The 24,234-nt window shown below is 42.2% G+C and overlaps 1 protein-coding gene across 1 annotated transcript in view; it reads right to left on the reverse strand.

The window, feature by feature from the left end:
• Nucleotides 1-735: 735 nt before the first annotated feature.
• NXPH2 (neurexophilin 2) overlaps nt 736-24,234 on the reverse strand; it is a 62,632-nt gene continuing 39,133 nt past the window's right edge. Inside the window, exon 2 of the mRNA XM_070737028.1 lies at nt 736-2,722. Coding sequence (XP_070593129.1) covers nt 1,979-2,722 — 744 coding nt within the window. The 3' untranslated portion in view covers nt 736-1,978. The remainder of the gene's footprint in view (nt 2,723-24,234) is intronic.

Below are 24,234 nucleotides of genomic sequence, written 5' to 3' on the forward strand. Positions count from 1 at the left end.
CTCTGAATCCCAAACGTAGCTGAGTGGGGCTTCATGCAATGAGAATTGTTTGGTTATTACTTTTGTTGCAACAATGAATAACTTCTATCTCTTTCTATAGATAGACATGCTAGAATCTGCTGTATAAATACTTGGGTGATATATCATCACACATGACAATCCCAAAATGCACAAAGGTTTCAGCCTCTTTCATTTCGTTTCTCTTGGGGATGAGGAGAATGAAGTTCTCAGAAAGTTTAGTGAGAGGGACAATTTCCATGTATCTTCTTCTCTGTCTTCAACAAAGCTCTAGAAAATGTGGAACAGATTTGTGAATGGGTAGACAAAAGGAGAAAAAAGAATATATTTCTGCCTCTGGGGGGGGAAATGATGGATATAATTGAATGTTCTCTGAAGTAATAGTTCTCGAGGGAAAATTGTAACCATTTTTTAAAAAATGAATGGAGGATTGAGATGATACTGTCTCATTGATGAAGCCTACCAGTTCTGAGATAAGTTAATGCCCAGTTCACCTGGAAGCTACCTGATTTCAGACAATTGATTCCTATCCAAAGGTAAATCTTATGTAAAAGATTCATTTTGAAAAGATTCACTGCTTTGGAAAATTAAACAAATATACATTATCTGGAATGTATCTCGACATGATTCCACTGCAAAGAGGGAGATTATCATGCTTGTTTCATTATCTCAATGAAATCAGAGTTAGACTTTATTGCACTGAATGAAAACAGCCCCTTTTAAAGTCCTTGTGATTTTAATTTTAGTATGCTTTCAAAATGGCAAAATTGGTAAAGACCCAATTTCTGAATTACATGAATAGATTTAAGGACAAAGCAATTTCAATACAGAACACATTTTTGCATTAAATTGACATTTCAGAATTCATTCGTATCACGCTATTGTTTTTTCTACCCACTGATTTTGAAAACAAAACCCCAGTTGGTACTTTTCATGTTTGAATGAAGAATACTGAAAATCTGTATAGTGGGCAACATATCCACAGAACATTTATACCCAATTCTCTGTTTCTATTACAACATATACTTTACAGATATAAACATGGCTTTAGAAGTATGCAACTTATTTACCCAATTGTTATATAAAGGACAGTTTTGTCAGTTTATAGCTAGAATGGTTGTATTTAATAAGCAAATAAAATTGCTTGTGAATGATTCATTCACAAATTATGCAAATCTCATAGAAATTCTTCTAATTTTAAATCCCTATAGAATTTTTGCCTAAGTTTTAAAGAGAATTCATGGCAGCACATCTCTAGATATTTCTTTCTCTGAATGTTTCTCCCTAATCTCATAATTTTTTTAGCTACTTTCAGAATCCATTTTGATAACATCTCTATATGTTAGAGAATCTGAATATTACCCTTGACAAATTTGCTGGCACTGGCAGTTTAACATTCCTAAAATGCTAACAAAGAATGTTTTTTCCAATACTACCAGCTGAATCTGCTGTTGCAGCAAGTCTTAGTAAGAGATCATTTGTGTCTCTTCCTTGCAAAGAATTTGGCTTTTCACACTTATCTATATACTATTAATATTTGATAAGATCTGACACAATGAGAAATTAAATACAAATACTGTACTGTGAAAAGGTGATATTTTGATTTTTGGATATTGAAATATCCATGATAACAGCAAACCCTTCAGGCTGGTCCACTCATTCAGAGATTCATCAGGAAATTACAACTGCATGGCCAAATAGGGACTCTGATCTGAAGTCTTATGATGTGGTGCTCGATTGTGATGGCTCATTGACACAAGCAAGTTGCTACATGATGTTCTAGTCACCAGGTAAAGAACAAGCATGGGTGAACCAGCCCACAAGTGATAATTTTCCTTTAGGGAGAAGAAAGCTGCTTTTAGTGAACCTGATTAGGAACAATGCCTTAAGAAATTTAAAACTAGAATTTCAGACAGATTTTTTTTCCTGATATAACAGTCACTGATGAAGAGAGAGTACTTCATCCAGAAGATAAATATGGTGTCTCACTGTGATAGTTGTAATCAGGACAGACCTTCTGCACTAGTTTGTAGTCAACACTGTAGAAAGCAATGTAAATACAGATGACCTTAAATGGTTTAGAACATAACCACGACACATGGCTTTGGGTCTGCTCTTGGTAGCAGATTTTTGAAGGGTCAAAGTTACACAATGCGGTTTTCTTGGCCCTATCAGTTTTCTCATACTCAATTCGGCAGTTGAAAGACTTGGATTCCTTCGTCTCTAGAGTTGATTGAGGGGAAGATTCAAACTCCACCACCTTGGAAGGTGGCACCAGGCTTACAGAAACATTTCCAAGGCCTGTTGAGTTGTGCCGGAAATAAACACTAAAGGTTCCGTTGCCATGATCAACAATCTTCCCTGTTATCAGAAGATTCAACTTCACAGTTTTGATGTTAGAATGGAAGTCGCCCCATCCAAACATTTTTTTAAACTTTCCAGTTTTCACAATTGGCCTGCGTTTAGTTCGTGCAAGAGATTCCTGAACTTCAGTGATATTGGATAGCCAATCCCAAAAGTTGTCCGTGTTGTCTGAATATGGCATCCGCCCATGTTTCATTGTTGGAGAGGGTTTCACAAAAAGGCGTAAAGGGTTGATGATCTGAGAACGGACTACATTAGCAACCAAAGTATCCGCAGCATCTTTATCCTCCCAGTCCAATAAGTCTGTGGCCTGGATGATTTGCTTGGCATCACAGAATATCTGTTTCAAAAGAGAAAAAGAAAATAATTTAAGAAAAAAGAAATACGGTATTTTTTTAATTATTGCTTTTCAGAAAGAGACAAAAATTTACAATATTGCTGAACTATTGCACAATGTTTGGATTAACTGAGCTCAGTCTTGCTGGATTCTATTCAGATGTTATTCTCTTCTTATAAGTGTCAGAGCTGTGAATTTTCTATAACTGACGATAATGAATCAAATAATTCACGTTTCCTTCTCAAACTGTCATTAAGAACTATTTCGCCTGCTCTTTATAAAACCTTATGATGTAAATGTGTGAGACCATTCATTTTCTTTTTGTATCATGTATTTTTTTATTATAAGCCATTACTATAAAATAGAAAACTCCTTGAATTGTTTTACAGGAGTACTATATATACACAGAGTAAATAAAATAAATATCTAAATTGGAAGTACTTCATGAATAAGTGATAATACTCGTGAATTATTCATTCATGAATATTTTATGTATCATAATGTTAAACACAGCAGTTTTACATGCAAAGTGCATCACAAATTTTTGATAATATTCTTCTTGAACTAGTATAAAAAGTTTCTTTCTTTCCCTTTTCAAAAAACATTTTGTATAAATATTTATTTTATTTATTCATTTAAGAAAATTTATATGGCCACCCAATTCATTCTCAGTGATTCCAGGAATCTTACAGAGATAAAAACCTAATATAAAAACAATAAAATGCAATAATCCCCCCCACCCTCAGTTAATCCATAAGTCACTTGATAGGCTCCATTCCACTCTGGATTGCCCAGGTCTGCTGGCAAAGCCAGGTGTTCAGCCTTGCAAAAAAGTGTCAAAGCAGAGGGCAATCTTATCTCCACAGGAAAAATGTTTCATAGGAAGGGAGCAACCACATACAAGGCCCTTCTTCTTGGTCCCTCTAGATGGGACCTGTAACCTTCCCTACCTACCTCTAGTGCAGTGATGGTGAACCTTTTTTTTCCTCAGGTGCTGAAAGAGCATGGGCGCGTGCTATCGCACCTGTGCAAGTGCCCACACCCATAATTCAATGCCTGGGGAGGGCGAAAACAGCTCCCCCTCGGAGGCCCTCCAGAGGCCAGAAACAGCCCGTTTCCCAACTTTTGGTGGGCCCAGTCTTGCCCTACTCAGGCTCTAAAGGCTTCCTTAGAGCCAGGGAACGGTAAAACGTCCTCCCCATCCTCCTGGCGGGTCTCTGGAAGCCAAAAACACCCTCCCAGAGCCTCTGTGCGAGTCAAAAACCAGCTGATCAGCACACAAATGCATGTTGGAGTTGAGCTAGGGCAATGGCTCGCATGCCAGCAGATACGGGTCTGCGTGCCACCTCTGGCACCCGTGCCATAGGTTCACCATCACTGACATAGTGGGTCTGGTAGATGATCCTTTGAATAACGTGGACCCAAACCTTTGGTCCAGATTGAAGATAACAATCAGTACTTTGAATTGGACCCAGAAGCAAATCGGCAGCCAATGCAACTCCCACAAAAGACATGTGCACATCTAGGTCAGCACTAAACCACATAGGTTGCTGCATTTTGAACCAATTCTGGATACTTTTCAAGGGAAACCTCATGCAGAGTGTGTTGCAATAATCAAGTTGGGAGGTGACCATGGTTGTGTGTGACTGTGAGCAGGGACTAAGCAACCCTTACTTAACATTGCTTAAGAGTTACTAAATATTATTTGTTTATTGTTTCTATAATTTTGTTTTGTTTGTATATGACAACATACCTTGTGTATTTATCCAATCTTATTTAAATGTAAAAGTCAAGGCTTATAAAACTTTGATAGTGAAATGATATGCAATGAAAGAGGAGGGATACTATTATTGGGTCTTGCCAGAAAACTACCAATGCCTCTACTCTGAACTATGAGATGATTAATAATGAAATACGGCAGACTTAAATTGTTTTACTAGTCAACTTGTCCTAAAAATGGACTGTTTTTTTAAGAAATTAGAATTGGATTAATCATTTTTCTGAATGTGAATTGCAGCATTTTTAGAATTATTATGTTTGGAAGGGGTATATTATCTTAAAATATTAATGGATTTTGCGATTTAATTAATGCTTATTCTAAGTTAATCTAGCTGTGAATATGTATAAGAATATTTTGATTACTGTTTCATCTCTTATTAAAATGGTTGCAATTGTTATCACAATGCATTCTTATGTAAAACTAGTACACTATGTGTATCTGCATAATATCCAAATAAATGTTTTATTTGCAATTAAATAATACAAAGCAATATTCACATGAATTTTCCATATTCCTTAATTAAAAATCCTTCCTTCATACAACTTCAGTTTATTACTATCTTCTAATCTTTAGAAGGCGTGTGAAAAATATTTCAGTTTCTATAAGGCTTTTTCTGAACTTTTGACTCAGTCCTTAATAATTTATATTTTTCAATGTTTCAATATACATTTTATAGCACACACCCCACCCCATATCTGCCCCATGACACAAGAAAATTATAAAATGAGGTTGACAACTGATGCTGAAAGAAGATGGTCAGGTATGTTTTCTTTTCTTTTTTACAATGCAGTTTTGCCTTAGATAAGCAGCAATAGGATATCAAATTCTACTTGAAGTGAGTTTTAGTCACCTTAGTGAATAAGGTAGCACTCCACTCTGAGTATTGTTGTTGTTGTTATTATTATCCATACTTTCTTTTTTTTTCACATCATGATTGCAATCCCAGGAGACAGTAGAATTGAGGAGAAGCAGCTAGAGAAATTTGCAAAATGCGAAGATCTGAAAACCGAGCTGCAACGACTGGCATAAGCCAGTGAAAGTGGTCCCAGTGGTACTTGGCACGCTGGGCGCAGTGCCAAAGGATCTCAGCGGACATTTGAAAACCATCGGAATTGACAAAATCTCCATGTGTCAATTGCAAAAGGCCGCTTTACTGGGATTGACACACATAATGCGCAGTACTAGGTGCTTGGGAAGCACCCGACTGGTGATGAAATATGAAATGCAGCATAGTGATCTCGTTTGCTGTGTTGTATTGTTATAATAATAATAATAATAATAATAATAATAATAATAATAATAATAATATAAACAAAAGTATAGTCTGATTGGAAAATGACCGAGTCTTTATTTCTCTCAAGGCATCTGTGTTAAGCACTTTCAAGGCATATTATTGGCATTTATTTATTTAGCATATGGCAAATATATGGACTCAAATATTAATGTCCAGTTCATCCAGCCTTTTAAGGACAGGATGGTTTATGTTGCAAAATTATTGGCATATACACTATTTTCCCTTCTATAGGTAAATGTCTCAAAACAATTTCCTTAATGTATGTATTTACAAGATGTTCAGGGAGAAAGCATTTTGAAATTCCCTGATATTTTTCTGACATTTCCCAGTAACTTGCGATCTAGTTAAGGTGCGGTCATAAATGATGTCATACCAAACAGAAAAGCCATGGAGAAATATTGGTAGTTGAGAAAGCAAGTTGTTGCCACAGTTATGCTCATTTTTGCTTGACTTTGCCAGGCAGCATGATCCGTTTTCTTTTTTACATGATTTTCCCCTGACTTTTAAACATTTTAATACAGTTTGGTCCCCCCCTTCCCCCGATTTATTTCATTTTTTTCAGGAATTCCCTGATAATTCTCTGATATTTCCCGAACCACTGATTTCCCTGATAATTCCTTGATTTCCAGATTTGCTGGACACCCTGATTTAATATGGCTGCCCATCTCATGATAGCAAATTTATATGGCTAATTAAGATATAATAACAGATAGAATTTTAATATATGATAATTATATTTAAAAAATATATAAAGGCAGTAGTGGTACAGAAAACAATGTATCACATTGGATACATGAATGGATTTCCATAAAAGAAAAGACCCATTTCTGGATCACATAACATGGCAATCTTTAATTGACAGGACTCAAAATATACTGGAACCTGTTGTGAGTGCTCCTTGTCCATCTCAGGTAATGTCTGATTCTGAGGAGGATGAACCAGGCCCCTGTGAGTACCCTGGGCCAGGGGGGCTGCCAGAGGAAGCTGAGAGCGAGAGTGAGACAGAAAGTGACTGGGGGTAGCCTGGGGTGTGTGTATCTGCACACAGGACTCCATCAATTGCCTCCTGCAGGGCATGAATCACATCCAAACGCCGGACCTGGAGAATCCTGGGGAGGGGCTCTCTGGGGACACCTGGCTCAGGGATCAATTCTCTTTCAGGTGTGGCACTTTCTTTTCTTCCTGGTGCCTTCCTAAATGGGGTCGCCGCCTCACCGCCTGCTTCCCTGGGTCCCACACCCTTCTGCCCTCCCCATACTTTTCGTACCCGGACTCAAGACGGCCAAGGAAGCGCGCTGAGATGGCCACCGCTTGGCATCCCAAATGCCCCTCCGGCCGGCCTTTCCCTACAGCCAGGGCCTGAAGCTCCCCCAAGAGTCCTGAGAGGTTCTTCCAAAAACCTTGTTTTAAAAAAACACAGAGCCCCGATTCCCCAGCCAAGCTCACCTTCCCAGCCCCAGCTCGCGCTCTGCCCTGCCTCCTGGCTGCACTCACTCTCTGGCTGGCTCCTTCCTCAGCAGCACCCATCCCCCACCGCTACTTGCTGATGTCCTCGCTGCCCGGGATCAGCAAAGTCAGATGAAGGAGGGACTCTATCCCTCTGAGAAAGAAGGGTGGAAGTGCCTGATGGGCGCCACCATCTTTCCGGGATGGGCGGGGCCAAACTTCCTCTTCGGGAATGAGAAACGAGCGAGCAAGCAGCGCCCGAGCAAGTGAGCGATTCACAATTGCGCCACTTCAAAAACTGATGCGCGGACATTTTCTGATCGCTGCGCCCACGCACAGCTTACAGGGAATATTGCGTGGAGCCTCAAAGACATTCTATGGAAGATACGAGAAACTGAGGGTGTGCTTGAATGAAGTTTAAAAACCATGATTTCTGCCTCAAAAAGACAATCTTTGCTAGACACTGTGCTAGAAAAAGTTTTCGGTGAGCTAATGCATATGTTTTAAGTAAATGAATGGGTTTTATCTAAGGAATGTAGATAAAAACTGAGTTTGGTACTCTTTCCGGATCTTGATCAAAGCAAGCTATAAATGCGATAGAATCTGCTCCTATGCTACTTTTAACCCTGCATTTTCATTCATGTATACTTGAGTTTGAATAAAGAGTGAGTTTTATTAATAAATAAGTGATTTTTGGAGAAAATTAAATTCAGTTGTGACCCGTTTGCAAGAGGCTCACATATAGAAGAAAAATGTAAAATATTTGATTAACAGACACCTAGGGAAGGAATTTATATCATTTTTAAAAGATTAAGTTTTATACATTAGACCATAACTGAACCCATGTCTTTTAGTGACAGATGACCAAGTAGACATTCAGCCACTGAAGTGGAGATTCAAGGAGTCAAATATACGGTAGATGACTTGATTTTAGGGATGTTTGGAGATGTAAAAAGAGATCTGCAAGAGAATTTTTTTTCTTCAGAAAGGCAAAAATCTTTTCCAAGAATTTGTATGATATGGCTCTCAAAGAATCGCAAAGGTAGAGATTTTATGTTTTCAGATCATAACCAGTTTATGTTAGCTTGTATTTTAATGTTTGTTTCTGAAATTTAAATAAAAGCTTTTAAAAAAGTGTTGTGTTTCAGTTTTCAGTAGAGGTATATTCAAAATCCAAACGGGAATTGGAATTTACAAATACAGTGATCCCTCGATTAGCACGGTCTCGATTAGCGCGAAACGCTGCAACACGGTTTTTCAAAAAATATTAATTAAAAAAATAAAATATTAAAAAATAAAAAATAAGTCCACGCTAGTTCTCTCTCTCTTTCTCTCCCTGTTGCCGGCGTGGTATATGAGAGAGAAAGAGAGAGGCAGAGGTCGGGCGCATTACCGGGAGGTGGAGGCGGCGTGGGGACGCTGGGTACCGGGGACACCGAGGAGGGGGTGGATGTGGCCTCTCAGCTGCAGAGCCGAACAAGGGCGGAGGCAACGGCGGAGTCCGGCGCTGGGGCCATGCGGGGCCGCTCATCCAGGGGGGCGTGGACTGGCAAGTCGCCCTCCTTTCTCTTTCTTTCTCTCTCTTATACCACACCGGTAACAGGGAGAGAAAGAGAGAGAGCGGAGGGCACCTTGCCGGTCCATGCCCCCCTAGATGAGCGGCTCCGCATGGCCCCAGCGCCGCCCAGGCAAAGGGGAAACCCCAAGATCGCTTGCCGCTTGCCGTATTGCAGCGAAGGAGGCGAAGCAAGGCTCCAAGCTGCAATACGGCAAGCGGCAAGTGATCTTGGGGTTTCCCCTTTGCCTGGGCGGCGGGAAGACCAAGGGAAGGTTCCTTCAGCCGCCCAACACCTGATCCGCTCCGCAGCGCGGCAGCAGCGAGGAGCCGAAGATGGGGTTTCCCCTTTGCCTTTACCCCATCTTCGGCTCCTCGCTGCTTCCGCGCTGCGGAGCAGATCAGCTGTTGGGCGGCTGAAGGAACCTTCCCTTGGTCTTCCCCGCCGCCCACACGCAAACTCCACCATCTGCGCATGTGCGGCCATGAAAAAAATGGCGCGCATGCGTAGATGGTGTTTTTTACTTCCGCACCACTATAACGTGGAAATCGATTAGCGCGGGAGGTCTTGGAACGTAACCCCCGCGCTAATCGAGAGATCACTGTAGGTCTAATAGGTTACATGAGTCAACTCCCTTCAGCACTTGAAATTGCAAATTTTGCTTCCCACCTAACAATTGATAAAGAACCTTCTGGTATTTACAGTTCTACTTCATTAATGAAAAGTGGCTAAAAATCCCTTGTTCAATAGTTTAGATAATTGGATTGTGTTAATTCTGTCCTGTTTAGTTTACCAAAATGACATGCTACCTCAAAGCAGAAAAATAGCAGGGAGGGAACCCTTTCATGAACAAATTTAGCAGCATTTTAAATAGTCTGCTTGAAAATAAATCTTTAAAAAAGAGCTATCTAGCCTTTTAGGTACACCAAAATCTCTGCTAAAAATACTGAATGCAGGTCCTATTCCATAAAAGATCAGTGATAAAGCTTCTACCAAAACCATATATCTTTTGAATCTTTAGGAAATTGTCAGAGCAGCATAATAGGAAAATGATAGAAAGTGGGTGAGGAATGTCAGAAGTGAGCTATATATCAATATACTAATTGTAGATATTAATATTTTCCAATATAATATATCATTTTCTGAAAAGGTAGCAGAGCTGATAAATGTTAGTAGCAACTCTAAACATGAGGGTAGAAAAAAGGAAGATAATTATAAATAGTGCTCAGTTTTCCTAAAAGCTTGTTTTCTTTCATGGTCTTTTTTAAAATTGTTACTCAAAACACCATCCAATAGATGGAAAAGACAACATCTAGAATGTATGAATGGAAGTCAGATAACATCTATACAGGATATCGGATATAAAAGGGCCCTTTTTTCTTTTTTTTAATCTGTCAGTACATTGGGAACAATTTCTAGATGTACAGCAAATCTGTGAGAGACTAAACTAAAGTAAATGGTGCCACTTAGCTTTAGGGTATTCCTCTTAACAATGATCAAACCCTTAACTAATAATGTTAGAAGATTCCAGCTACATTTTTTCCTACTTCTGCTTTCGAATTCTGATTTGAGTGTCGTGAATATAATCTGAAACAATGGCATAAATATTAATAAAAAGAGTAAAAAATTGTGCAAAATGAGGGAGAAGCAATTGAAAGAACATTTTTGTTTCGAAAAACCCCTTGTCCTCTAACTCAATATAAATACATACATATGACAGATGAGATAGATGAGAGAGAAGTAATCTCTCTCTCTATATATATATGTATGTATGTATGTATGTATGTATGTATGTATGTATGTATGTATGTATGTAGATTGTTCTGAGTTCGGGTTTTGCCCCGTGTAATATTTTGAATGTCTATACAACGTTTCGGTGAAATCACATTCACCATCATCAGGCTGAAGTTGTAAGCTTTGTGCTGCTATAAATATAGTTTGTTTGCAACAGCACGAAGCTTACAATTTCAGCCTGATGATGGTGAATGTGATTTCACCGAAACGTTGCATAGACATTCAAAATATTACACGGGGCAAAACCCAAACTCAGAACAATCTACATACACATACCCGTGAAAATCTATGAAAACATATATATGTCACATGTTTTTTGCTGAATTTGAAAATTAAGGAAAGACTAGGATAGATCTATTTTGGCCTTATTTTGGCCTCATCAGCTAGCCATACCCATATATATATATTCTGTTGGATCACCCTGGTATATTGAAGGAATGTCACAGCTCCTTTTTGCCTCTAGGCCCAACACAGGGCCATTTCAAGGCAGTTAATTTATTCATAGCCAACAAACTATGTTCTGTATGTACATAGTTTGTTGGCTATGAATAAATTAACTGCCTTGAAATGGCCCTGGGTTAGGCCGAGAGCCAAAAAAGAGCTGTGACATTCCTTCAATATACCAGGGTGATCCAACAGAAAAAACATATAGCCCCTCCCTGGTACAAAGCTGAAGGGATCAGATCTGGTGGCCTAGAGGTTAATTCTCTGCCTTACAAGGCAGAAGCCCCAGGATCAAATCCCAGTAAGGATATGGCTAGGTGATGAGGCCAGAACAAGGCCAAAATAGCGCTATCCGGGTTTCTTCCCGTGTAGGATTTGGAAATTTCTGGCGACGTTTTGATGAGGTCCCAGTCGTCATCTTCAGACTGGTGCTTCTGTCCTTGTTCTAGGGTGAACACAGTGAGATCTGAGCTGCCTTCCCTCTATAAATACTGGTGGCTGGGTGTGGATTGATGGCTCAGCAATTGCCTGCTGTGTAGAAACTTCCTGGTGAGTCAGTGGGGTAACACCTAGGGTCGATGATATATATATATGTAGATTGTTCTGAGTTCGGGTTTTACCCCATGTAATATTTTGAGTGTCTATGCGACATTTCAGTGAAATCACGTTCACGATAATCAGGCTGAAGTTGTTAGCTTTGTGCTGCTTTGAATATAGTTTGTTTGCAACTGCCATTTGTTCCTTATAAATAGTGGTGGGGGTGGAGATTTGGTTTGAATGTAACAAAAAGATTGGGTGGCTGTGTTTTAATGATTTGATTGGTTGGTGGAATCACATTTAGTTAAAGGATTGACATGGTGATGATTGTGATATGTTTTTTTGTTTAGGGTTGGTTTCCAAATTTCTGGTAGGTGGGATGTGTCATCACGTTTATTCATACTGAGGGGGTGTTTTTCTATTTCTATCACTTGAAAACTGAATTGAACAAGCTCAATTTGGATTTGAAAGAAAAACAATTACAAACCTAATCAAAAAAGAGACATCCCCCCAAAATCAAGACAAAGAACAGGATAATGGCATCACCCTCCTACCTTACATTAAAGGCATCACAGACAAAATTAGCAAATTTCTCCACAAACATAATATCAAAACATCATTTGTCACTAATCAGAAAATATCCAACATCTTAAGAAACCCAAAAGACAAAATCCAACTTGAAAACCAAGGAATCTATGAAATATCATGCAAAACATGTGCAGCCACAAACATTGGACAAACTAATCGAAGAATAAAAGCACACATTGCAGAACATAAAAATGCAGTCAAAAAAGAAGAAAAAACTTCCTCCCTTTTCCAGCACATTAAAAAAACAGGACATGAAATTGACTTCGAAAAAACTAAATTACTCTCCAAAACAGAACACGTATATAAAAGAATAATCATGGAATCCATAGAAATAGAAAAACACCCCCTCAGTATGAATAAATATAAATATATAAATATCAGCCACATTGCATGATAAAAGCAGAGGCAGATGGTAAAACCTCCTCTTGATCAGGGGACAATGCATCAATGTTGTGAACCAAAGGGACCTCAAAGGCGGAGGGGCTCTCATGAATCTCCAGCTGGGGTATGAGGGATTGAGCTTTTTCCCTTCTCTGTACCTCCCTCTGTGCAGATGACCTCCTTTCTTCATCCTTCTTAGAGGTCTTCTTTGCACTGCCACAATCATGATCCCTCTTACAAAAAGGCCAAGGAACCTGCGGAGTCGCTGATGGCATGTGGGATGGTCTTGATTTGCCAGATCTATGAGAAGATTACTTCATAGCATCCGCCATCTTGAATTCCAAAATGGACACTCCCAGCTGGCTAAAAGGACTGAATAAGGAAGGAGGGGGAGAATGGAACCCAAGGATGGTAAGGTCTCTGCAGGCAATCATTCACCCCTCCAATGATCTCCACAAGGGCGTTTCAGCGCTGATGGTGCTACTTACATGTGCCTAAACAGTCTGTCACTCCCCTGGTCCCAGGAGACTGACAGCTTGCTGATTATCAAAGGCTCAGTCACCTGAGAACCTCATGGTGCTGCTCAGGGATGAGAATCAATGCTGGAACGCTGCCACGTGGCCCTCAACAGGATCGGGCAGCTGCCCTTCACATTGGCTAGAAGGCACAGGAGAAGCCGGCAATGTCCCTTGCTGAAAATCTCCCCCATTAGGGTTCAATGCTGTCACATGGCCCTTGGTGGAATCTCGCCGGCACAATTAGTATTTTCGCCTCCACACGGCTCTCGGCATTTTGAGGCAAAGTCCCTTTATGCCAGGACGGGGAAAATCCCCCTTAAATCTGCCCTTCTCGCTGGAATAAGCTTCTTATAAAGATCTCTCTATTACCAATAGTGTGAGGATAGCATTCAAGAATAAGAACTCTTCACCACATGTTTAGTCACTAAAATCAACTGAATCAAAAATTGGGGAAGATGGTGGAGGAGGTGTGGCTTTAAAAGTTGCAGACTCAGTCCAGTGAGTTCCTAGATGGAGTTAACTCATTCCTGGATGCTAACTACACCCACATTGGAGAATTTGCAAAGTTAACAGAGGCTGATGTAAAATTTCAATTTAGAACTAAGGAGACATTTCCTGGCAGAACAATTAATCAGTGGAACAGCTTGCCTCCATACATTGTGCATACTCCAACACTTGAAGTTTTTAATAAGATGTTGGATAACCATCTTTCTGAAGTAGTATAGGGTTTCCTGCCTAAGCAGGGGGTTGGACTAGAAGACCTCCAAGGTCCCTTCCAACTCTGTTGTTATTGTTAAAATAGTCAGGATTATGGGATTTTTCACAGTGAATGCATTGATTTGCTTAATGACTGAAGGAGAAGAAAAATCATAAGCCTGGCCATATGATTTTGAGACCATGGTAATCAAATTGACAACCCCACATGTAATCGTTAGGTGACCCAAATGTGGTCACTACCTCTACAAACAGAAAGGTACTTTCAGAAAAGAAGACTAGCTTCAGGAAGTTTATGAAGGTACAAATATCTTGCTATCCTGCTCCAGTTATGGGGACTTAGCAGAATTCTGCATAAACTATAGGTACAGAAACTGCTTGCTAAATAAGCAGGAGATAGTGTTTGATTTCTACCTCATTTGGTAAGCCATTATCACCCCTGTTCTAAGTATACAGTACATTCACAAAGGAAATAAAAAGCACACAAATAGCCTCTTGGAGAGGGGTGGGGGACCCTTTAAGTGTCTTCCATAGTTCTTGCAAAAGCAAAAGATTAGAATCAAGGAATTTTGGCAGAGTTATTGCCTGACTGAAAGCTGTAATTTCAGCATAGATGTAATTGGGAGTTATAAAGAACATTGCCTTCACTGTCTGTTGAAAATATCTACACTCAACTGCTAACCAGCCAACTCAGGAAATGTAGATGATATTTTCCAAAAAACAAATTGTAGATCTTGCAAAGACTTGTAGTAATGATTCAAATAGTGTTGGGTAACATTTGTTGAAAAACAATATCTGCATATCCACGTTCTTGGGAAGGACTCAATAAGTGGACAAAAATTTCAAACATCTGCCTGATTAACCATATTAATATGATTAATAACAATAATAATAATAATTGCTTATTATTTTCTACTTGACATAAATTTATCAAGAGTTTTTGCAGAGAAAGTACCATTGGAAGGGAAAGGCTCAAAATCTGTAATAGAGCTTTAAAATCCATAAATACACTTAGGAACTATTCTATGGGTTTATGCTTCTCTGTATCAAAATCCCAGATCCACCCAATTCTATGTTAGACTCAGGAGTCATCTGAGATAGACTACCACAGAAACCTACGATAAAGAAACCCCACAGAGTGTTTTTTCATCTTAGAATGAAGATAGGAATAAAAATGTAATAATGGAGCAGGGATCTCCAAACTTGGCAACTTTAAGACTTATGGCACTCAAATCCCACAATTCCATGCTGGCTGGGCAATTCTGGGAGTTGAAGACCATGAGTCTTAAAGTTGCCAAGTTTGGAGACTCCTGTAGTATAGATTTGGAAGTAGACTTCCAATGGTTGTGTCCTTTTTTCATTTCTGGTTTTTTAAAGAATTAAAAATTATATGCATTTTGTATAAGCTTTTTTAAAAGCAATTGAACCAAGTGTTACTGATTGGCACATTGAAAATATTTATCTTTTAAAAAGCATCAAAGGTTCTCATTTTACTGGAATCAATCCACATGCCAGTGTTTCAAAGCTTCCCTGGATAGTACCCAAATTAGGGGGTTTTTTTGGATTGCTGATTGAAACAAGCACAGCTAGCATTTGTTTCCAAATGGCATCAGCTGACCACTTCTACTGAGTTTTACTGTTTAATGTCCTCCCTTCCTGAGTATTTCTTTAATACCCATGGATTTCATTTTACCTTTTACTAAAATCAGTTCATTAAAATACTAATTTCAGATTGTAATTATATGTTGGTTAGCTTTGTTGGCTGAAAAACCTATAGTGCTGATAGCTGCCAAACTGCAAGTTCACAGATGTTTTACTCCCCAGGAGACACCACTCTGCTTAGAGGCAGTCTTCAAAAAGATTTAGAAAATGGGCTTTTAAGAATAAAGCATTTTTTAAATGATTGTAATCAGAAGGATTGTGGGCAATAAGACAGAAACTAAACTAAAAAAATAAATACAGTAATACCTCATGATACGAACTTAATTGGTGCAAGGAGGAGGTTCGTAAGACGAAAGGTTCGTAAGACGAAACATTGTTTCCCATAGGAAACAATGTAAAGTCAATTAATCCGTGCAACCAAACCCCCCCCCGAAAAACGGCTTTCCGGCTGTTTTAAAAGGTCGCAGCCGGCCTGGGGGGCTTGCCAGCACCCCCCGCACCCGGGTTCGGGGTGCAGGGGGGTGCTGGCAAGCCCCCCAGGCCGGCTGCGACCTTTTAAAACACCCACGCTCTTCCCTCACCCCCGCCCCCGCAAGGCATCGCAGCGACAAGCAGGTTTTTCCAACGCGGGTCTTATGCGCCCGAGCCGCGTTTCCCCCCACGTCCGGGCCCACGCACCTGTTCCAGCGGGCTATTTTCCGCCGGTAGTAACGCAGCGCCTCCTGCCCGTTGAGCAGCTTCTCGGCCGGTCTCTCGGGGGTGCTGTAGAGCGGGTGCGCGAATAACCTCCTCAGCTTGGAGTGGGGGGGCCTGGCTGCTCAGGTTGGCGGGTGGCTGAGTCCGGAGCTTTGGACCGGCGGCGACGGCGGCTTCTTCGGCGGGGCAGGAGCAGCGGGGCTCAGCCGTCTCCGTGGCCGGACCGAGGCGCCGCCTCATTTGGGGCCAGAGGTGGAAGTAGAAATCGGCGCTGAGCAGCGCCCCGAGAAGCAGCAGAATGAGCAGCCGGTCGCGCCGGGTCCCCAGCATGGTCAGCGCCGGCGGCTGGGCGAGAAGCAGGCCGGGCGCGAAGGCAGCGGCGCACGGGCGATGCCGGGCCGTGGGTGGGAAAGGAAGGCGAGCCACGCGCCTGTTTGGCCGCGAGAGCCCGGGCGAGTCCCGGCAGGGCCTCTGCCCCGCTGCCGCCGCAGGAGCAGGTGGGGGAAGCCGAGGCAAGGGAAGCAGCAGGCAGCGCCCCGCTTGTGGCCGAGAGGCGACCGGCTGCATCTTTGCCCGGTGGCCTCTCCCGAGTAGGCAGACCGTGCCGCCTCTGGAAGGATGGACGCGTTGGGCGTTTGTTTGCATCACGTGATTGACCGGGTGAAATAAAAGATCTAAAAACCCCTTGTCTCCCCAACCCGGATTTTTAGATCTTTTATTTCACCCGGTCAATCACGAGATGCAAACAAACGCCCAACGTGTCCGAAAGCCAGAGACTTTGGCTAGAGGTCTCTCCGACGAGCTCCGGTTCTCGTCGGAGAGACCGCTTGCCAAAGTCTCTGGCTTTCGGACACGTTGGGCGTTTGTTTGCATCTCGATTGACCGGGTGAAATAAAAGATCTAAAAATCCCTTGTCTCCCCAACCCATATTCAATCCGGGTTGGGGAGACAAGGGATTTTTAGATCTTTTATTTCACCCGGTCAATCACGAGATGCAAACAAACGCCCAACGTGTCCGAAAGCCAGAGACTTTGGCAAGCGGTCTCTCCGACGAGAACCGGAGCTCGTCGGAGAGACCTCTAGCCAAAGTCTCTGGCTTTCGGACACGTTGGGCGTTTGTTTGCATCTCGTGATTGACCGGGTGAAATAAAAGATCTAAAAATCCGGGTTGGGGAGACAAGGGATTTTTAGATCTTTTATTTCACCCGGTCAATCACGAGATGCAAACAAACGCCCAACGTGTCCGAAAGCCAGAGACTTTGGCTAGAGGTCTCTCCGACGAGAACCGGAGCTCGTCGGAGAGACCTCTAGCCAAAGTCTCTGGCTTTCGGACACGTTGGGCGTTTGTTTGCATCTCGTGATTGACCGGGTGAAATAAAAGATCTAAAAATCCCTTGTCTCCCCAACCCGGATTGAATACGGGTTGGGGAGACAAGGGATTTTTAGATCTTTTATTTCACCCGGTCAATCACGAGATGCAAACAAACGCCCAACGTGTCCGAAAGCCAGAGACTTTGGCAAGCGGTCTCTCCGACGAGAACCGGAGCTCGTCGGAGAGACCTCTAGCCAAAGTCTCTGGCTTTCGGACACGTTGGGCGTTTGTTTGCATCTCGTGATTGACCGGGTGAAATAAAAGATCTAAAAATCCGGGTTGGGGAGACAAGGGATTTTTAGATCTTTTATTTCACCCGGTCAATCACGTGATGCAAACAAACGCCCAACGCGTCCATCCTTCCAGAGGCGGCACGGTCTGCCTACTCGGGAGAGGCCACCGGGCAAAGATGCAGCCGGTCGCCTCTCGGCCACAAGCGGGGCGCTGCCTGCTGCTTCCCTTGCCTCGGCTTCCCCCACCTGCTCCTGCGGCGGCAGCGGGGCAGAGGCCCTGCCGGGACTCGCCCGGGCTCTCGCGGCCAAACAGGCGCGTGGCTCGCCTTCCTTTCCCACCCACGGCCCGGCATCGCCCGTGCGCCGCTGCCTTCGCGCCCGGCCTGCTTCTCGCCCAGCCGCCGGCGCTGACCATGCTGGGGACCCGGCGCGACCGGCTGCTCATTCTGCTGCTTCTCGGGGCGCTGCTCAGCGCCGATTTCTACTTCCACCTCTGGCCCCAAATGAGGCGGCGCCTCGGTCCGGCCACGGAGACGGCTGAGCCCCGCTGCTCCTGCCCCGCCGAAGAAGCCGCCGTCGCCGCCGGTCCAAAGCTCCGGACTCGGCCGCCCGCCAACCTGAGCAGCCAGGCCCCCCCACTCCAAGCTGAGGAGGCTATTCGCGCACCCGCTCTACAGCACCCCCGAGAGACCGGCCGAGAAGCTGCTCAACGGGCAGGAGGCGCTGCGTTACTACCGGCGGAAAATAGCCCGCTGGAACAGGTGCGTGGGCCCGGATGTGGGGGGAAACCCGGCTCGGGCGCATAAGACCCGCGTCGGAAAAACCCGCTTGTCGCTGCGATGCCTTGCGGGGGCGGGGGTGAGGGAAGAGCGTGGGTGTTTTAAAAGGTCGCAGCCGGCCTGGGGGGCTTGCCAGCACCCCCCCCCCACACCCGGGTTCGGGGTGCGGGGGTTGCTGGCAAGCCCCCCAGGCCAGCTGCGACCTTTTAAAACACCCGCGCCGCTTCCCATATGTCTCCTGGAGCCGAATGCGGAAGTTCGGCTTTGCTGTTCAGCTTCAGGCTTTGCTGTTCGGCTCCGGGAGACAGCTGCGAAGCGGCGCGGGTGTTTTAAAAGGTCGCAATCTGCCTGGGGGGCTTCCCAGCAACCTCCCGAACCGAACCTGGGGTTCAGCAAAATTTTGCCTCGGCGTTCGGGAGGCTTCTGGGAAGCCCCGCCGCCCGGCTGTTACCTTTTAAAACAGCCGCGGGGCTTCCCAGCAGTCTCCGAACGCAGGTTCGTAACTCGAAAAAAGTTCGTAAGAAGAGGCAAAATTTTTCTGAACCCCGGGTTCGTATCACGAGTTGTTCGTAAGACGAGGGGTTCGTATCTTAAGGTACCACTGTATATTAAATAATTTCTAATTTAAATGCCACCTAGCTTTGTTTAATCGTTTAAATTAAAATTGTTCTAAATCTGCTTTTGTGGTCTCTACTCAATTTGAGATATTTTTAAATCTTTATAATTTGGAGAAGCAAGGCAAATTTTACTGAACAAATAAGATTTATGTTTAGACAGCAGGAACACTATTAATGAGTTAAGACTTAATTTTTTAAAAAAATATCTTTAAATATGATGTCAACCTTTGACCAGATTATTTAATGTGAGGAAGGGATATCTTCTAAATATTAATGTCTGGAAAGTAGTAAGATTTTATGTGTACATAGTTTATCTTTTTACAAATATATAAAATTAGAACCAAGTACTGTACATTTTTATGTTTGCATATAATGCTTGGTATATAAAGTCCACTAAATGAAGTTCAATTGAAATTAAGGTTTATTATATTCATCTATACAACCAGGGGTAGGCTACTGCCGGGATGTGGGGCATCGCAGTGGGGTAGCGAAAATGGAGCTCCAACCCAGAGCACCCAATTTGCACTGAAATATGTTGAAAGAAAATGCAGGGTGTCCTGCATAAGCCACGCCCACAGTGTGATAGTAAAAACTTTGGTAGCCCTTCACTGTATACAACCAACAAACTCTCAGCAGCTTAATGTGTTTCCAGAATCGAAACCTTCAAAAATGCTATCGCCCATGAAAAAAAGAATTAAAAAGGTTAGGAAAGGATAATACTTCTTTGGGGAGTAACTAAAATTTTATAATGTGAGCTTTTGAGTTTTGTAGCAGTTTGCAGATTGGATTTTAGAAAAAATAGAAAATGGGAGAAGGGAGACAACAAAAATGGAAAGAAACTATTGATGCTCAAAAGCCTGTATTTTCTAATTAATTTAAGATGGAGTGCAAAAATTCTGCTGGATACAAAACAGGTTTCAGGACCCAATAATTCTAATCACAATGTTATCCAGAGATAAAACCTAATTTGTCAAGTATTTTTTATGTACAGTGTTCCCTCGATTTCCGTGGGGGATGCGTTCCGAGACTGCCCACAAAAGTCGAATTTCCGCAAAGTAGAGATGCGGAAGTAAATATACTATTTTTGGCTATGGACAGTATCACAAGACATCTCTTAACACTTTAAACCCCTAAATCACCATTTCCCATTCCCTTAACAACCATTTACTCACCATTATTACTGGTACTCACCATTGAATAAGACACTTAGTGATCCTGATATTTATAAACATAATTATTTATTAACAATAATTTTTTTTGTTATTTATTTGCAAAAATTATTAGTTTGGCGATGACATATGAAGTCATTGGGTGGGAAAAACCGTGGTATAGGGAAAAAATGTGAAGTATTTTTTAATTAATATTTTTTGAAAAACAGTGGTATAGGCTATTCGCGAAGTTCGAACCCACGAAAATCGAGGGAACACTGTACACAGGTTGTCCTTAGGTTACAAATACATTGCCGAAGAGACGGAGTAACGACACGGACACAAGAGCTGGATTTAAACTTGGGTCATTTTATTAATAATAAATTAGCATAATTTATTCAATTAAATTAGCATAAATTAGCATAAATCAACATGCTTACCTATGACCCAAAACAGTGGACCTGCAGGGTCAAACAAATGCTTCCGGAGCGGAAATGATGTAGTAATCAACATTCCTGGGCAACTATGGGCGTAGCTCGATGCTAGTCCAGGTGAGGGACCTCTCCCTCACCTGAGACCCTGCCATGCACTTGCATGAGGGGGGTCCCGCCGGCTCACCCCTACCTGGGGACTTCAATGTGCGGGACCCAAAGACAGGTTCCCCCCAACTGCTCAGGTAGCCCCCCACCATGAGCTTGGAGAGAACCTGTCAATCATCCCCAAAGATGCCCAAGGGAGAACGCGCAGTTGCTAACCACCATCCAGATTTCCGCCCCTAACCTGCCTACCCAAATGACCAAAGGTAAGCCAATCAGCCTAAAAAATGCAAGCACCCCCTAACCGCACATCCATCTCCACAGTGTGGAATGGGCGAAAAAATGGCCCTGCCTAAGGGGCGAAGCCGCAAAAAATTCCCATTCGGCCCCCCTAGGGACGACCCATAGTAGCACACTGCAAAATAGGGAGGGCGGGTGGGTGTCTGCTCCAGCTGCCGGTCCGAGGCAAGAAGGCTTGGCCCAGGACCTGCAAGCCCTTAAATAGGGCCAGCAAGCCCCGCCCGGACCGTGCAGCACGTCAGGCCACGTAGGCCTGATTCTCGGCCGAAATCTCATCTCGCGAGATTTCGGCCAAAAACAAGATGGCGGCCGCCATAGGGAGTCCGGTGTCTCCCTCGGCCCTTCGGCAAAGGCTGCCGGTTGGTAAGTCCGCCGGCGCTAATTGTTGCTAAATGATGTAGTCATAAAGTGAAAGGTCACATGATGTCACTTAGCAACAGCAATCCAGAAGTTCCAGTTATCTTTGTAATCCAAAACTCATGGGTCATTAAGTGGAAAGTGGAAGGAACCCCAGGTAAGAAATGCAGGCCTGCTCCAGGCAGGTAGGGGTGGTCTGGTGCAGATCACATATAAGAATATAAAGAATTGACTTTCAATCTTATTTACAGCAGTTACAAACCAACTTATTGCCTCTTTTCACTATGTCACATAATTCCTCTCGGTCATATATTCAACCCTTTTAGTTAACACATAAAATCACTCATTTCAATTTTTTTCCCATTTTCAGCAAAAAGTCCATAAATGATTTCCAGCTCTAAAAGTACTTTTTAAAATTCTTTTAAACATCATTTCTACAAATTCCATTATTTTCACAATCTTTCCTCCACTAGTCTTCTTATAGTTACCATGTGCAAGACCAATTCTTTCATCCCCTCTATCTTCTCTTAAAGCTGCTCAAATTAGCTCACATCAAAATGTGAATATGAAAAAGCAGTAAGCAATTGTTTAATTTAACCTTGAAAAAAATGGCGCACTTTTTAAAAGGTGCAAACATAATCCTGGTTTTATCAAGGACAGCAGAACTTTTCTACAATGTCTTTCTGTTTTCTCCATATTCCCTAGAACACTGATGGAGAACCTATGGCATGCGTGCCACAGGTGGTATGCGGAAACATATCTGCTGGCACGTGAGCTGTTGCCTTAGCTGAGCTCCAGCACACATGTCTGTGCCGGCCAGCTGATTTTTGGCTTGCTCAGAGGATCTGGGAGGGCCTTTTTGGCCTCTAAATGGCCTTTGGGGAAGCTAGGGTGGTCGTTTTTGCCGTCCCCAGATTCCAAGAAAGCCTCTGGAGTCTGGAAACAGCAAAAAATGAGTCTACTAGACCCACTGGAAGTCGGAAAACAGGGGAGCGGGGGGGTCGTCCAAGCATGGGCAGGCGGGCAGGACAGTATGAGGGGGTCATGCGTGCATGTGCAGGGGAGTGGGAGGCATTGAATTATGGGTGTGGGCACTCGCGTGCATGCAATAGTGCGTGCACACACTTTTGGCACCCAAGGGGGGAAAAAGGTTCACCATCAGTGCCCTAGAAAGACCCTGATCTTATTTCTTTTAAAAGTCAGGGTCAACTGAAGAAAAAAGAATAACTTTTCCATCAGGCTTACTAGACAACCAAATAGCTTGTGAAAATTATTCTTAGATAAGAATTATAAAATGGAGAATTTTATGGGATTTTGGAAAAATGTAGATAAATGTTAGATTAGATTAGATTTATTGGATTTATATGCCGCCCCTTTCCGTAGACTCGGGGCGGCTCACAACAATGGTAAACAATACATAGTAACAAATCTAATATTTAGCAATCTAAATTACAGTTTTAAGTTAAAAAATCCAAAAGAACCCCAATATATAAAAAAACAAGCACATAATCAAATCATAAGAGTTTGAGTAAGAGTTTGATTGTATTTTTAGTTTTCTCTTTTCTAAAGAGAATTGAACTCGTTTTTTTCTATATTGTGTTCTTTCTTTAGCTTCTTTTCTTGTACCTCCACTTTATTCTGAGCTTTTTCATTTTTCAATTTTCTAAAATTTGTTTATCTTTTAAAGATAGTATTCTTTTGAAAACCAATAAAGTAATATCCATATAAAAGAGAGTAATTTAAAATACAGGTTGTCTGCATTGCATCAATTCTTTTCTCTAGTGATGGAAATTCTCTTTTGCCTGGTGATGGAAGCTGTTTATACTGTACATACTCTTTTTAATATGAAAGATGTTTGAATTTTGAAAAGCTATAATGACACCACTTTTTGCCATTTTATTTTCCTTTTGATTTCACCTTATCAACAGTATAATACCTGCATAATGTTAACTTGCAGTAGAAAAGGCAGGAAGCTAGAAATTGCCAGCTTCAACTCTTACTCTGCAACATAACTATTTCCATTTCTTCCATATATGATGGGAACACAGAGAAAAAGACACAAGAAGGCACACGCACACACAGACACAGACACACACACATCTATCGAGACAGGTATTTAGTCAAATTGCTAACTCATTAGGGAGATCAAATATAAGAATTATTGAAAAGAAGAGCAAAACCACTTTATCTCTAAGGAAAGGACCAAAATAGATAATGCGGAAGTCACATGTATTTATGGTAGATAAAACCACATGCATTCATTTAATCAAAGAAACATAAACAGGGAGAATATTTTTCAAATGTAATTAAATAGTCCTGGCATATTTGCAAGTTATTTTATCCCACTCTTCTACTTTTTTCTCACCTTTTTATCAAAATTTCATATGTACTTTAAAACAGTGTTTCCCAACCTTTTTTGAGCTGCGGCACATAATTCATATTTTCAAAATTCTGGGGAACACTGAACAGGGGCGGGGGGCGGGGGGGCTAAAGAAAAGTTTGGACAAAAAAATATCTCTTCCTCCATTTCACTCTATTTCTCCCTCCCTCTTTCTCTCTCTTCCTTCCTTCCCTTCTTTCTCTCTCTCCATCCCTCTCTTTCTTTCTTCCTCTCTTTTTTGCTCTCTTTCTCTCTCCCTCCTTCCCTCCCACTATGTCTTTCCCTCTCCCTCCTTCCCCCCTCTTTCTCTCTCACTCTTTCTTTCTTTCCCTCTCTTTCGCTTGCTTTCTCTCTCTCATTCTCTCTCCCCTCCTTTTTCTCTC

Source organism: Erythrolamprus reginae, chromosome 1 (genome assembly GCF_031021105.1).
Source record: "Erythrolamprus reginae isolate rEryReg1 chromosome 1, rEryReg1.hap1, whole genome shotgun sequence".
NCBI lineage: Eukaryota > Metazoa > Chordata > Lepidosauria > Squamata > Dipsadidae > Erythrolamprus > Erythrolamprus reginae.